The 16,863-nt window shown below is 40.4% G+C and overlaps 1 protein-coding gene across 2 annotated transcripts in view; it reads right to left on the bottom strand.

Moving 5' to 3' along the window:
* Positions 1 to 16,863, bottom strand: part of jph2 (junctophilin 2) — a 165,672-nt gene that overhangs the window by 10,107 nt on the left and 138,702 nt on the right. The window contains exon 4 of one of the 2 annotated variants that reach the window (XM_059980571.1): positions 11,434 to 12,365. In XM_059980571.1, coding sequence (XP_059836554.1) covers positions 11,434 to 12,365 — 932 coding nt within the window. Of the gene's footprint in view, positions 1 to 11,433; positions 12,366 to 16,863 lie in introns of those variants that run through there. The other variant, XM_059980572.1, reaches the window with a different exon arrangement.

Genomic DNA, 16,863 nt, shown 5'->3' with positions numbered 1-16,863 from the left:
AGAAAATAATCTACATCTTTATTTCTTCTACTATGACCACACCCTTCCCTGCAGTTTATTCCATCAGCCATGTCTTTGCGCATTATCCCTAAGTCCTTCTGCAGACTCCCTACTTCCTCAATACTATCTGCCCCTGCACCTATTTTCATATCATCTGCAAACGAGGCCACAAATCCATAAATTCTGTCATCCAAATCATTGACATATAACATGAAAAGCAGCGGTTCCACACAGACCCCTGTGGAATACCACTAGTCACTGGCAGACAACCCAAGATGCTCTTTTTATTCTCTCTTTTCTTCCCGCCAGTCAGCCAGTCTTCCATCCATGCTAGTATCTTTCTTGTAATATCATGGGCTCTTACATATTTTATTAAACAGCCTCATGTGCGGTACCTTGTCAAATGCCTTCTGAAAATCCAAGAAAACAACATCCACTGACTCTTCTTTGTCTTTCTGCCTGTTATTTCCTCAAAGAATTCCAACAGAAATGTCCAGGCAAGTCTTCCCCTTAAGGAAACCATGTTGACTTTGTCCTTTATCATGTGCCTCTAAGTATCCCAAAACTTCATCCTTAATAATGGATAACAAGATCTTGCTAACCACTGAAATTAGGCTAATTTCCATTCAGCTGCATCTTCCTCCCTTCTTAAAGAGTGGAGAGACATTAAAATTTTTCTGTTCTCCAGAATCATTCCAGAATCTAGTGATCTTGAAAGATCATTACTAATGCCTCCACAATCTCTTCAGCTACTTCTTTCAGAACCCTGGGATATTGTCCATTTCGTCCAGATAACTCATCTAACTTCAGACCTTTCAGCTTCCCAACCACCTTCTCCTTAGTAATAGTGACTGCACTCACCTCAGCACCCTAACACTTGAATTTCTGGCATTCTGTTAGTGTCTTCCACAGTAAAAACTGACACAAAATACTTATTGAGTTAATCGGCCATTTTGTTCTCCTCCATCAGCTCTCAAGCATCATTTTCCAGAAGTCCAATATCTACTATTGCCTCTCTTTTACTCTTTATATATCTGAAAAAAATTTGGTATCCTCTTTAATATTATTGGCTAGTTTACCTTCATATTTCACCTGTAGTTGCTTTTGATGGTTTTTAAACGCTTACTAATCATCTAACAACCCAATATTTTTTTTGTTTTTATGATGTCTTTGACTTCCCTTGTCAACTACAGTTGCATTATTCTCCTTTAGAATGCTTCTTAACCTCTGATATATATCTTTCCTGCACCTAACAAATTGCACCCAGAAACTCCAACTTTTGCTGTTCTGTTGTCATCCTTGCTAGTGTCCTTTCCAATCACTGTTGTCCAGCTCCCATCTCATGCCCCTATAAACTCCTTTTACTCTTCTGTAATACTGATACTTTTGACTTTATTTACCAACAGAACCACCTGCCCCCTCAGTCTATCTGCCTGTCCTTTCTAAACAATGTGTATCCCTGGATGTAAGCTCCCAGCTATCATCTTCTTATAGCCCCAACTCAGTGATGCCCACAACATGGTACCTGCCAAACTCTAACTGTGCTACATCATTTACCTTATTCCGTATACCGTGTATCCAAGTATAACACCTTCAATCCTGTATTCATCATGCTTTGCAATTTTTCTCCCATGTTACACTTCAATTCATCCCAGTGAGTTCAATTTTGCTCTATTATCTGTCTGTCCTTCCACACACACTCCATCTACTTGTATACTAACTGCCCCATCCTCTACCCTCTCACTCAGATTCCCATCCCCTTGACAAGTTAGTTTAGACCCTCCCCAAAAGCTCTAGCAAACCTGCCTGCAAGGATTTTAGTCCCTCTCGAGTTCAGGTGCAACCCATCCTTTCTGTACAGTTTGTACCTCCCCTAGAGAGTTCCAAATAATCCACAAATCTGAAACCCTACCCCCTGCACCAATTCCTTAGCCACACAGTCATCTGCCAAATCACTCTATTCTTACTCTCATTGGCACATGGCACAGACAAAAATCCAGAGATTACTATCCCGGAGGTCCTGATTTTCAGCCTTCTACCTAACTCCCTAAATCCCTAAATTCTCTCTTTAGGACCTCCTCCCTTTTTCTACCTATACCTACATATTATTATACCACTAGTAAATTTTCTGAGAGCAATAACATATTGAAAAGAGACTAAATGATAAACTCTGTGGCACGAAAGAATAGCAATCCACTGACTTAAATAGTATATTGAGAACAAATTTGAAGTAATTTCTTCTTAGAACAATCATGTTCAACCAAAATATTTAATTAACTACTGGGCATCACCTTTTCAATATGATATTTTATCAATAATTTTACATATTCTTACCATTTTAATAAATAACCTAAAGATTTTAAACAAATGAATCTCATTTAATCATCAAAGAGTTAGTAATTTTACTTTATTTCTTGTCAAGTTTCAAACATATCCATAAAAGGGTGAGAAATTACAAGTGTGTCATACTAGTGAGGGTTGAGACCAATATGACCAATGTGTGTTGGGCAAATGCAACTTGCTCAATACACATTCCGAATTCACTGCATGTTATTAATAGCTAAAGGATTAGATAATATTGCCCTATGTACAAGCAGTTCTTTTATATTCTCATGCAGTAAATGTTACGTCCCATGTTCCTTTTTAATTTCTGCCTGAATTATTGTTAATGTAATTTAGGTCTGATACTGCAGTTTGATTCGCATAGTGACCTATTGGTCTCATGCACCTGGTTCACTTGTTTACTTTTTATGAGTTTTCTCTTTCATTTGAATATAAATGTTTAAGAAACAATGAGTAACAATGCTGCAGTAACAGTCATAAGGTTCTAAGAACTGATCATTCATTGTCACAAATCCACTAACACCCCTTCCAAGTGATTTTTCATACGTGGCTTTATTAACATAATTTACAGGTCAGTTGATATATGATGACCCTTTGTACTTAGGAGAGCAATCAAAATTCAAATATGTACTATTGATACACTGGTGGTAACAATGGCACACCAACAACTCTTAGAGATTAATATACCACTGGCGTATGTTGGAAAATTTGTTATTATGTGGTAGCAATACATTGCAAAAAATAATAATAAAAATTGTAAATTATATTTGAAAAGGTTAAATTAAATAAGTAGTGCAAAAAGAGAAACAAATCAGTGAGGTAGTGTTCATGGGTTCAATATTCATTCAGAAATTTTAATAGAGAGGAAGAAGCTATTCCTGAATCACCGAGTGGGTGTCTTCGGGCACCTGTACTTCCTCTCTAATGGCACCAATAAGAAGGAGGCATGTCCTGGGTCATTAACGATGGGTGCTACATTTGTAAGACCTTGCTCCTTGAAGATGTCCTGAACACTGGGGAGGCTAGTGCCGATGATGGAGATGACTGAATTTACAACTTTCTGCAGTTTATTTTGATCATGTACAGTGTTCCCTACACCAGAGAATGATGCAGCCAATTAGAATGCTCTCCACAGTACTTCTATAGATATTTGCAAGTGTTCTTAGTGACATAAAAAATCTCTTCAAAGTCCTATTGAAATATAGCAACAGGTGTGCCTTCTTTGAAACTGCATTGATATGCTGGACCCAGGATAGATTCTCAGCGATATTGACACTCTTTCCATTTTCATCCCCTTGATGAGGACTGGTGTGTCTTCCCCTTCCTGAAGTTCACAATCAATTCTTTGATCTTACTGACAACGAGTGCAAGGTTGTTGCTGTGACAGATAGATAGCTGTTCTATCTCACTCCTATGCATCTTCTCATCACTATCTGAAATTCTGCTAACAATATAAATTGTCAAAATTACTTATAGATAGTATTTGAGCTTTGCCCAGCCACACAGTCTACACAGTGTAGAGAGGACAGAGCAATGGGCCAAGTACTTATCTTTGAGGTGCGCCAGTATTGACTAGCAGTGAGGTGGAGATGTTATTTCCAATCCATGCAGACTGTGGCCTTTCAGTGCTGAAGTCAAGGATCCAGTTGCAGAGGGATGTATGGAGACCCAGGCTTTGGTGTTTTTTTGATTAGAAATGTAGTCAATAAACAGCAGCCTGACGCATGTGATTGTCCAGGTGATCTAAGACTGTGTGAAGAGCCAATGAAATTGCATCCACTGTAGACCTATTGTGATGATACATAAACAGCAGTGGATCCAGATCCTTGCTGAGGCAGGGGTTGATTCTAACCATAACCAACCTCTCAAAGCACTGTATCACCATAGATGTGAGTGCCACTGGATGATAGTTGTTAAGGCAGCTCATCCTGCTCTTCTTGGGCACTGACATTATTGTTGCCCTTTTGAAGCAGGTGGGAACATCTGACTGTAACAATGAGATGAAAAAGTCTTTGAACACACCCACTAGTTGGTTGGCCCAGGTTTTCAGAGCCCTACCAGGTACATCATCGGAACCTGCCACTTTGCAAGAGTTCATCCTCTTGAAAGACATTTTGATACTACGTCAGGATGCTGTTCATCGACTACAGCTCAGCATTTAATACAATCATTCCCACAATCCTGAGAAGTTGCAGAACCTGGACCTCTATACCTCCCTTTGTAATTGGATCCTCGACTTCCTAACTGGAAGACCACAGTCTGCATGGATTGGTGATAACATATCTTCTTCACTGACAATCAACACTGGCACACTTCAGAGGTGTGTGCTTAGCCCACTGCTCTACTCTCTGTATACACACGTCTGTATGGCTAGGCATAGCTCAAATACCATCTACAAATTTGCTGATGATACAATCATTGTTGGTAGAATTTCAGGTGGTGATGAGAGGGCCTTGAGTGAGATATGCCAACTAGTGGAATGGTGCTGCAGCAACCACCTGGCACTCAATGTCAGTAAGACAAAAGAGTTGATTGTGGACTTCAGGAAGGGTAAGACAAAGGAACATATACCAATCCTCATACAGGGGTCAGAAGTGGAGAGAGTGAACAGCTTCAAGTTCCTAGGTGTCAAGATCTCTGAGGATCTAACCTGGTCCCAACACATTGATGTAGTCATAAAGAAGGCAAGACAGTGGCTATACTTTATTAGGAGTCTGAAGCGATTTGTCATGTCAACAAATACACTCAAAAACTTCTATAGTTGTACTGTGGAGAGCATTCTGACAGGCTGCATCACTGTCTGGTATGGAGGGGCTATTGCACAGGACCGAAAGAAGCTGCAAAAGGTTGTAAATCTAGGCAGCTCCATCTTGGGCACTAGCCTACCAAGTACTCAGGACATATTTAGGGAGCTGTGTCTCAGAAAGGCAACATCCATTATTAAAGACCTCCAGCACCCAGGGCATGCACTTTTCTCATGGTAACCATCAGGTAGTAGATACAGAAGCCTGAAGACACACATTCAGTGATTCAGCAACAGCTTCTTCCCCTCTGTCATTCAATTCCTGAATGGACTTTGAAGCTTTGGACGCTACCTCACTTTTTTTTAAATATACAGTATTTCTGTTTTTGCACATTTTAAAATAATCTGTTCAATATACATAATTGATTTACTTGTTTATTTATTATTCTTTTCTCTCTAGATGATGCTAGATGATGTATTGAACTGCTGCTGCTAAGTTAACAAATTTCACATCACATGCGGTGAAAATAAACCTGATTCTGATGTTGGTCTCTGAAATAGAGATCACAGGGTCACCGGATACTGCAGGTATCCTCATAGATGTGGTTTTATTCTTCCTTTCAAAGTGTGCATAGAAAGCATTGATCTTGGAGTGAGGTTTTACTCTGTAGGAACTAACGGCTTGTAAACCCTACCAGAGTTGACATGCATCTGATTATGTCTCTAACCTGAATCGAAATTGTTCTTTAGTTCCATAAGTCGTACCTGGCCTTCTTGTTTAGTGCTGGATCATGAGACTTTAATGCTACAGATCTAGTCCTCAGCAGACTAAAAATCTCCTGGTTCCACCATGGCTTTTTATTCGGGTATGTATGGTACTTTCTCATGGGCACACACTCATCCACATAGGTTTTAATGAAGTCCGTGACAACTGTGGCGTATTCATTCAGACTCGAAGATGAATCGCTGAATATTGTCCAGTCCTCCGACTCAAAGCAGTCCGGTAAGCACTCCTCCACCTCCATTGTTCATACATTCTTGGTCCTCTCTACTGCTGCTGCAGCCTTCAGTCTCCGCCTACACTCAGGGAGCAGAAGTACAGCCAGATTTTCCAAGTATAAGTGCGGGATGGAACGGTAAGCACTTTTGATGGTAGTGTAACAGTGGTCCTGTGTGTTTGCTCCACTGGTTCCACAAGTAGTATGTTGGTGATAATTATTTAGAGACTTATCATGCTGGCCTGGTTAAAATTCCCCAAAATGAGAAGGAAAGCAAAAGGAGTATGCGCTGTTTCATGCCTGTTGATTACAATAGACAATAGGTGCAGAAGTAGACAAGTTGGCCCTTCGAACCTGCACCGCCATTTTGAGATCATGGCTGATCATCTACTATCAATACCCGGTTGCTGCCTTGACCCCATATCCCTTGATTCCCCTATCCATAAGATACCTATAAAGCTCCTTCTTGAAAGCATCCAGAGAATTGCCCTCCACTGCCTTCCAAGGCAGTGCATTCCAGACCCCGACAACTCTCTGGGAGAAGAAGATTTTCCTTAACTCTGTCCTAAATGACCTACCCCTTATTCTCAAACCATGCCCTCTGGTACTGGACTCTCCCAGCATCTGGAACATATTTCCTGCCTCTATCTTGTCCAATCCCTTAATAATCTTATATGTTGCAATCAGATCCCCTCTCAGTCTCCTTAATTCCAGTGTGTACAAGCCCAGTCTCTCTAAACTCTCTGCGTAAGACAGTCCGGACATCCCAGGAATTAACCTCGTGAATCTACGCTGCACTTCCTCTACAGCCAGGATGTCATTCCTTAACCCTGGAGACCAAAACTGTACACAATACTCCAGGTGTGGTCTCACCAGGGCCCTGTACAAATGCAAAAGGATTTCCTTGCTCTTGTACTCAATTCTCTTTGTAATAAAGGCCAACATTCCATTAGCCTTCTTCACTGCCTGCTGCACTTGCTCATTCACCTTCATTGACTGATGAACAAGGACTCCTATATCTCTTTGTATTTCTCCCTTACCTAACTTTACACAGTTCAGATAATAATCTGCCTTCTTGTTCTTACTCCCAAAGTGGATAACCTCACATTTATTCACATTAAATGTCATCTGCCAAGTATCTGCCCACTCACCCAGCCTATCCAAGTCACCCTGAAGTCTCCTAACATCCTCATCACGTCACACTGCCACCCAGCTTAGTATCATCAGCAAACTTGCTGATGTTATTCTCAATGTCATCATCTAAATCATTGACGTAAATCATAACAGCTGTGGTCCCAATACCGAGCCCTGTGGCACTCCACTAGTCACCACCTGCCATTCAGAGAAACACCCATTCACCGCTACCCTTTGCTTTCTATCTGCCAACCAGTTTTCTATCCATGTCAATGTCTTCCCCCCAATGCCATGAGCTTTGATTTTACCCACCAATCTCCTATGTGGGACCTTATCAAATGCCTTCTGAAAATCGAGGTACACTACATCCACTAGATCTCCCTTGTCTAACTTCCTGGTTACATCCTCAAAAATCTCCAATAGATTAGTCAAGCATGATTTACTCTTGCTGGCTTGGCCCAATCCTATCACTGCTATCTAGATATGCCATTATTTCATCTTTAATAATGGACTCTAGCATCTTCCCCACTACTGATGTTAGGCTGACAGGTCGATAGTTCTCTGTTTTCTCCCTCCCTCCTTTCTTAAAAAGTGGGATAACATTAGCCATTCTCCAATCCTCAGGAACTGATCCTGAATCTAAGGAACATTGGAAAATGATTACCAATGCATCCACAATTTCCAGGGCACCTCCTTTAGTACCCTAGGATGCAGACCATCTGGACCTGGGGATTTGTCAGCCTTCAGTCCCATCAGTCTACTCATCACCGTTTCCTTCCTAATGTCAATCTGTTTCATTTCCTCTGTTACCCTATGTCCTTGGCCCATCCATACATCTGGGAGATTGCTTGTGTCTTCCTTGGAGAAGACAGATCTAAAGTACTTATTAATTTCTTCTGCTATTTCTCTGTTTCCCACAACAATTTCACCCAATTCATTCTTCAAGGGCCCAACATTGTTTTTAACTATCTTTTTTCTCTTCACATACCTAAAAAAGCTTTTGCTATCCTTTATATTTCTGGCTAGCTTGCGTTCGTACCTCATTTTTTCTCCCTGTATTGCCTTTTTAGTTAAGTTCTGTTGTTCCTTAAAAAATTCCCAATCATCTGTCCTCCCACTCACCTTAGCTCTGTCATACTTCCTTTTTTTTTAATGCTATGCAATCTCTGATTTCCTTTGTCAACTGTGGCCCCTTTCCCCCCTTTGAATCCTTCCTTCTCCGGGGGATGAACTGATTTTGCACCTTGTGCATTATTCCCAAGAATACCTGCCATTGCTGTTCCACTGTCTTTTCTGCTAGGATATCCGTCCAGTTAACTTTGGCCAGCTACTCCCTCATGGCTGCATAGTCTCCTTTGTTCAACTGCAACACTGACACCTCCGAGCTGCCCTTATCCTTCTCAAATTGCAGATAAAAACTTATCATATTATGATCACTACCTCCTAATGGCTCCTTTACTTCAAGATCGCTTATCAAATCCTGTTCATTACGTAACACTAAATCCAGAATAGTCTTGTCCCTGGTTGGCTCTCGTACAAGCTGTTCCAAGAATGCATCCTGTAGGCACTCTACAAACTCCCTATCCTGTGGTCCAGCACCAACCTGATTCTCCCAGTTCACCTGCATGTTGAAATCCCCCATAACTACTGCGACATTACCTTTGCCACATGCCAGTGTTAACTCCCTATTCAACTTGCACCCAATATCCATGCTACTGTTTGGTGGCCTGTAGATAACACCCATTAGGGTCCTTTTGCCCTTACTGTTCCTCAGTTCTATCCACACAGACTCCACTTCTCCTGATCCTATGTCCCCCCTTGCAAAGGACTGAATCTCATACCTCGCCAACAGGGTCACCCCACCCCCTCTGCCCACATTTCTGTCCCTACGATAGCACGTATACCCTTGCACATTCATCTCCCAGGTCTGATCTCCCTGCAGCCATGTCTCCGTTATCCCAACAACATCATAGTTACCCATTCGCACCTGAGCTTCAAGCTCATCCGCCTTATTTCTGACACTTCGTGCATTCAGATATAGAATTTTTAGCCCATTTCTCCTCTCTGTTTGAATTGCTGCCTATTGTTCTTAACCCAGCTCCCTGAACTCCCATCGGTCTATACGCCCCTAAAATTTTGTTGTCCTTCCTAAATTTACTTATTCTTTCTGCACATTTAACTCCATGTTTCGTCAGACCATCCCTCTGTACATGTGTCCTCCTTATTACTTGTTCCGCCTCACCTTTCTTTACTACACACTTAATATTCCGGAACCGTGTAGTCCCCACCTGTCCTTAAGATGCTCTCTACTAAATAGTCAAGTCTGGCAATGACGAAGGGAAAGAGAGGGCCTGTGCCTGCAGAGCCAGCCAAGCCTGTGGCTCAGTTTGTTGTTTAAGTAATTGGTCAGCTGAGCTTTATTTAGTTACGCATGTAAATTTTTCTGAAAGGCTGGCATTTATTGTCTACTCCCAAGACATCTGAAAGTCAACCACACTAGTGGGTTTGGAGTCACATGTGGCCTAGTCTGGGTTCATCAGGAGACAAGATGTATTAAACTAGAGAATAGAGCCCTGTGAGATAGGTGTATGGGGGAGGAGGAATCAAGGGAAAGAGAGGTAAGAGGGTTCCATTCTGACACTGGATTGTGAAGTCCTAGTGAAGTCCTGGAAAAATCTGTCAATCAACATTGGTCCTGAACTTATCTGGTATAGAACTGTATCTGGAGTAAGGAGTCTTGGTCGGGAAACGTGGAGTTTACAGTTCCCATTCTTGCATAGTGCAGTATCTTATTATGTTTGTGCTGTGATCATTTTTGTTATAAAAGTTGATCACTATGATTGACTGGTGTGAGGTGACTGAGTGAGATAGCTACGCTCATTGCAGTTCAATAAATGGTTAATTGTGTAGCACTGAAATAATTAGTGTTATGCAATCTAAGTGTTAGGCCGTGGTTGTTCTCCTACAACATTTCCACTGAAGAACCAAAATGCTCGAAAATAATGGCATGGCTACCATGGAAATGGGTAGATTGTTAAATAAAATAAGCAGAGAACCACAGAATCCCAGTCTCAACTTGGGCACAGTTTTGTTAACTTGTATTCAGAATTTTCAAAACAAAATACCTATTAGATTAGACATGTAATTTGTTGTAAGATTGCTAAATGATATTAAAAGTGGTTAATGTTGGTTGATGAAATAGCTTTAAAAATTACTTTTGAAGAATGGATTGCAGTGCCTTCCCACAGAAGTCCATGGTTGCTCATAAGAAACCTGCATCATTTGTGTGCTGAAAATCACTTTTATTTTCATATTTATTTTGCTGCCTCCTCCAGATGCCAAATTCCAAGGAAGCAAAACTAGGCAGACTTCACCCAATAGGCAGTTGGAAAAAGAGACAGGCATGTCAGGATTTATTTTGTGCAAAAGATATTTCTTGTTCCCTTTGATACCAGGGCTGATGAAATATGAGGGCTGCCAATAGAATAGTATTATTTAATTATTCTAATTCTACTTTATTGTTGGTTATGAAACACTGGGATGTCATTATGCACTCCATTGTAAATTCAAACTGCCTGCATCCTTGCTCCATGGAAATAAAATTAATTCTTTTTTAGTGTGGAATTGATGAGTTGGTTTTCAGGTTACATAAATGACTCACACAACTGATAGGCACTGAGCACTTTGACTCAAAACAGAAAATCAAATGGGATTTTAAAAATTATTATAGGCTGGTTTGTCAAGTTGCTACTGATCAGCAGAGACTAAAATGAATAGCTGTGTTCTTTGGACAAAAATAAAACTTACAATGCATTATATGGTCATTCTTAAAAAAGGCTTATTTTAGACTTAGTACTTAGACTTAGAACACAAAAGATCACTGGAAAGGACTCTGCCATAAATGTAATAAAAGTTGGAGTTGCATTGAAAAAAACATATAATAATAAAATTGATTTAGTCTCACTTCTCATGATCCTTTGACATGGTGCTCTGAGGGGGAAGGTAATTATACACCTTCTGCTGATTACATCCAAATGAAAATGTATCTATTTAACAATTCAGGATCTTAAAATAAAGGAATATACAAAGAGGATCAATGAAGTCATAAATTAGTTAAGCTGCCCTATAGTCTATACCATGTCAGAGTATAATTCTCTATATGAAAAGTCTGTTCGTAAGTCCATGGTTCATTCATTTGTAAAATTATAAACTCACCTGATCAAATGATTCTACCTCCCTTCCTTCCGTACTAGACGGTGTTACCACTTTAGGTGCTGATTTTGGTGCAGGTTTGGGTTCTGGCTTGGACTGAGGTCTGTGTTCTGGCAGGGCCTGTAGCTGTTTTTCCTGTTTGGGACGAGGTGCAGCTTCTTGCACCCGAGGTGCTGGCTTTGGTTCCAATTCCGGTACTGCCTTCTTCACTTTAACCTCTGCTTTTGATTCTTGTCCTGAAGGACCTTTTGGGGTTGCTTCTTTCTTGAAGGAAAATGATGGGACAGAAACTTCATCATCCAATAAATCCAGTGGAGGAGGTCCTACCTGTGGCCGTACAGCATAGCTGTGATAACTTTCATGGAACTGTGCATCAGCCTTATGATGAGGTGGCGTTGTTTCTCTTGGTTTGCTCTTTTGAGCTGTGCGAGGTTTACCTTCAAACCTTTCTAAAGGTTTTATGTCCAAGTCACAGCTATTTTGCAACTGTTCCTCCATTTTTATTGGCGTCCTTCTGTTACTTTGATGGCTAGAGCTCCTCGATAGATTCCGGCTGTTGGCAGTTGACCTGTTCTCAATCTGAACTGTCAATAAATCAGAAGATGCTCCAGGATGATTGCTAGATCGGGAGGTGAGGCTTCTGTTTTTATTTTGCTCCCCATTCCAGCTGCCTGGGCTCAGGAAGTTGGAGTCCTCTACCTTGAGATTTGATTCTCTAACTTTTCTGACTTCTGGCGGTGTCTCTATGGGGCTCGGCAAAGGAGTAACAGCAGGAGAAGATTCAAGTGGAGTTGCAGCTTTATCATGGATTCCAGGACTCTCTGGTGGGGTTGGCGGAGGTTCTTCTATTGACGGGGGCTCTTGGTCTGTATTTTCTACATTAACCCCATTTTCTATCAGTTCCTGTAGCAGTTTTCTCTTTTGATATTCTGGACCTGAAAAAGAAATTATTGCAAGCTATTCACAATAATTTCAAAGTGTAAATGATAATTCCAATATATTTTGCACAGAAACTCAATATCACCCATAACAAAAAATAATCAAATATAATTATGTAAAAATAGAACTATATTGCAATGAGCTCTCAAATAATCCCGAATGACTCTATCCTTGACAATGAGCTACATCACTTGACTTTCAGCCACTACTAGCTCATATTAATAGAACTATTATCTTCCTTAGACCAAATTTTGCTGACAGTGTGTACAGATTTTAAGTATAAGATAGTCACATGTGCACATATAGAAAATTACACACATTATTAATTTTTGCAATATGGCCAGCATGCCAGCTTTTATTTATCACCCAAACTTGAAAACTCTGAATTCATCAAGGGTGAAGTATGTTGTTCCTATGAAAAATATTAAATACTTCTCAGTAAAATCAACCCTTCTTACAAAGTTCAAAGTACATTTATTATCAAAGTATGTATACACTATATAACCTTGTGATTCATCTCGTTATAGGTAGCTGGAAAACAAAGAGAAGAACACAAATACCAACACAAAAGTTCACGGATACAGTCATTGGCCACTTCATTATGTAGACCCGCTCGTTAATGCGGATACCTAATCAGCCAATTATGTGGTTGGCTCAATGCATAAAAAGCATGCAGCCATGGTCAAGAGCTTCAGTTGTTTTTCAGACAAACATCAGAAATGGGAAGAAATATGATCTAAGTGACAGATTGTGGAATGATTGTCAGTGCCAAACAGGGTGGTTTGAGTATCTCAGAAATTGCTGATCTCTTGGGATTTTCAGGCACATCAGTCTCTAGAGTTTATAGAGAGTAGTGCGAAAAACAAAACAGAAATTCCAGTGAGTGACATTTCTGTAGGTAAAAAGGCCTTGTTAATGAGAGAGGTCAAGTGAGAGTGGCCAGACTGATTCAAGCTGCAAAGAAGATTCCAGATTCACAATTGTTTAATGTCATTTCCTGTACACAAGAGTTTCCTGTACAAAATAATTGTTACTCCAGATCTGAAGCATCACAAAAAACCAACAAAAATAAAGAACACAATAATTATTATAATAAAGACACAATAAATATAAATACTTAAAGTAATTCATGTACATAGATTAATTGTATGTCCGTAAGTGACATTAGGCTGTACATAAGGTGACTGAAGGGAAGTAATAAAGTATTGGTGGAGTTAACAGATGGAGATGTCGATCAGCTTTACTGCTTGGGAAACATAACTGTTTTTGAGTTTGGTGGTCCCGGTGTGGATGATACATAGCCTCCTCCCTGAAGGGAGCGGGACATGCAGTCACTGAGCAGGATGTGTGGGATCATGTGTGCTACTGGCCTTTTTTCAGCATTTTCTGTACATATGTCCTTAATGGCAGGGAGGCTGGTGCCAGTGATGCGTTCGGCAGTTTTGACTGTCCGTTGTAGAGCCTTTCTGTATGCAGCAGTGCAGTTTCTCTACCAAATAGTGATGCAGCTTGTTAGAATGCTCTCCACTGCACATTTGTAGAATGACCATAAGACCACAAGATATAGGAAAAGAATTAGGCCATTTGGCCCATCGAGTCTGCTCCACCATTTCATCATGGCTGATCTATTTCCCTCTAAGCTCCAATCTCTTGCCTTCTCCATGCCCTGACTAATCAAGAACCTATCAACCTCTGCCTTAAGTATGTCCAATGACTTGATGTCAGTCACCTGTGGTAATGAATTCCACAGATTCGTCACTCTCTGGCTAAAGAAATCCCTCCTCATCCCTGTACAGAAAGGTCGTCCCTCTATTCTGAGGCTGTGCCCTCGGGTCCTACACACATGGAGATCCTCTCCACATCCACTCTATCAAGGCCTTTCAATATCTAATAGGTTTCAATGAGATACCCACCCTCATTCTTCTGAATTCCAGTGAGTACAGGCTGAGAGCAATCAAACACTCCTCATATGACAAGCCTTTCAATCCTGAAATAATTTTTGCAAATATCCTTTGAACCCTCTCCAATATCAGATACCCTTTAATAAAGGACCAAACACTGCTCATAATGCTCTAAATGAGGCCTCAATGGTGCTTTATAAAGTTTCAACATGACATCCTTACTTTTATATTTTGGTCCTCTCAAAATGAATGCTAACATCATATTTGCTTTCCTCATCACCAACACAACCTGCAAATTAACCTTTAATGAATCCTGCATGAGGATTCCCAAGTCCCTCTGCACCTCACATTTTTGAACATTCTATCCATTTAGAAAATAGTTTATGCCTTTATTTCTTCTTCCAAACTGCATGATGCTACACTTCCCAACACTGTATTCCATCTGCCACTTCTTTGCCCACTCCCCTCATCTGTCTAAATCCTTCTGTTGCCTCTCTGCTTCTTTAACAATATTTGCCCCTTCTCCTATTTGTATATTGTCCATAAACTTGGCCACAGAGCCATCAATTTCAAAATTTTTTTTCTTTTTTTTTCTTTTTCCAGTATTTTTCCTGTAATACCATGAGCTCTGATCTTGTTTAGCAGCCTCATGTGTGCACTTTGTCAAAGGCCTTCTAAAAATCCAAGTATATAGCATCCACCAATTCTCCTTTGTCTACCCCGCTTGTTATTTCTTCAAGAATTGCAATAGATTTGTCAGACAAGATTTTCCCTTAAGGAAAATCTTGGCCTATTTTATCATGTGCCTCCAAGTACTCTGAAACATCATCCTTAAAATTAACTCCTGTTAAGGATGATATTGATTACTATTGATGGTGAAGACGTCAATGTGGTAAGGTCCTACAAATGCCTGGGGGTGCAATTGGACACAGGCTTGAGTGGAACAACAACACAGAGACCGTGTACAAGAAGGGCTAGAGTCACATCTACTTCCTGAGGAGACTGAGATCCATCGTAGTATGCAGACCTCTCCTTCAAATATTCTACCAGTCTGTTGTCACCAGTACAATTTTCTATGCAGTGGTGTGCTGGGGCAATGGCATCAACATGGATAATGCCAACATCCTCAATAATCTGATTAGAAATGCTGTCTCTGTTATAGGAGTCAAAATGGACATACTGGAGGTTGTGGTAGAACAAAGAACCCTTCAAAAAATCCTGGGAATTCTGGACAATGTCTCACACACTCTGCATGCCACCTTGGCTGAACAGAGAAGAGGTTTCAGTGATAAACTAAGACAGTTGTGCTGCTCCAAAGAGCTCTTTGTGAGATCATTCTTACCCTCAGTCAGTAGACTTTATAAGTCAACCTATAGTCAGGGAAGTGATGACACCCCCCCCCCCCGTTAGATTGTTTTAACCTCTGTTTAAACTCTGTTTAGTTCTGATATCACACCCTGTTATCACAGACATCCCGTGTAATACTGCGCAAAACTACCATCACTTCTTATCTGGATGGTGTGAATGTGTACCTTTACTGTATAATATTATGGTAATTCATGCACTGCCATCTTATTAGTGTGAGGTTGTAAATCTTGTAATCTTTGGCCAAGTGCAAAATAAGATGTACAAAAGTTCCAAGTCAAAGGCTACAGTTATTTCATCAGGTAAATGAACAGAGCACCCCAGTGTATGAATTAAGCAAAAGTAAGGTAACTTATTTATTATTCTTATTTCTTCTCTTCTAATATTGGTATATCTATGCACATGTAATACCACAGTGATGCTGTAATTTCCTTTCCTATCAATAAAGTTATCTATCTATCGTGACTCCAAGATCTTCCTAACCACTGAGGTTAGACTTCTTGAACTATAATTTCCTTTCCTCTGCCCTTCTTGAAGAGTGAAGTGCCATTTGCAATTTTCCAGTCCTCTTCTGAAACTATGACAGAATCTTTTGATTCTTGAAAGGTTATTACTAATGCTTTCACCACCTAACTCAGCCACCCATTTCAAAATCCTGGGGTGTAGACCATCTGGTCCAGGTGATTTATCTAACTTCAAACATTTCAGTTTCCCAGCACCTTCACACTAGTAATGGCAACTTCACTCATTTCTGTCTCCTGACACTCTCATGCTTCTGACATACTGCTAGTGTCTTCCACAGTGAAGGCTGATGCAATAATACTTCATCAGTTCATCTGCCATTTCCTTGTCGCACATTACTACCTCTCCAACACCATTTTCCGATGGTCTGATACCTACTATAATCTCTCTTTTTCTCTTTATATATCTGAAAAAACTTTTGGTATTCTCTTTGATATTACTGGCTAACTTACCTTTGTGTTCCATTTTTGCCTTCTTTATGAAGTGAGTTTGGATGTGTAAAGTCCAGCTCTCTTCAGCCTCCTCAAAAAACTAGAGGCACTGCTGAGTTTTCTTGACTGTGTTGGATGTGTTCTGGGATTATGAGAGGTTGTGTGTGATGTGTTCAGTCAGGAGTTCGAAACTGCTTGCAATTTCCACTAATGTGCAGCCGATGTAAAAGGGACTGCGAGTGGTGCAAGTTCTCCTAAAGTCAATAACCATCTCC

The sequence above is a fragment of the Hypanus sabinus genome, chromosome 9 (assembly GCF_030144855.1).
Source record: "Hypanus sabinus isolate sHypSab1 chromosome 9, sHypSab1.hap1, whole genome shotgun sequence".
NCBI lineage: Eukaryota > Metazoa > Chordata > Chondrichthyes > Myliobatiformes > Dasyatidae > Hypanus > Hypanus sabinus.
Note: the sequence above shows the minus strand (reverse complement) of the source record. Positions and strands in the feature narration are given on the sequence as shown.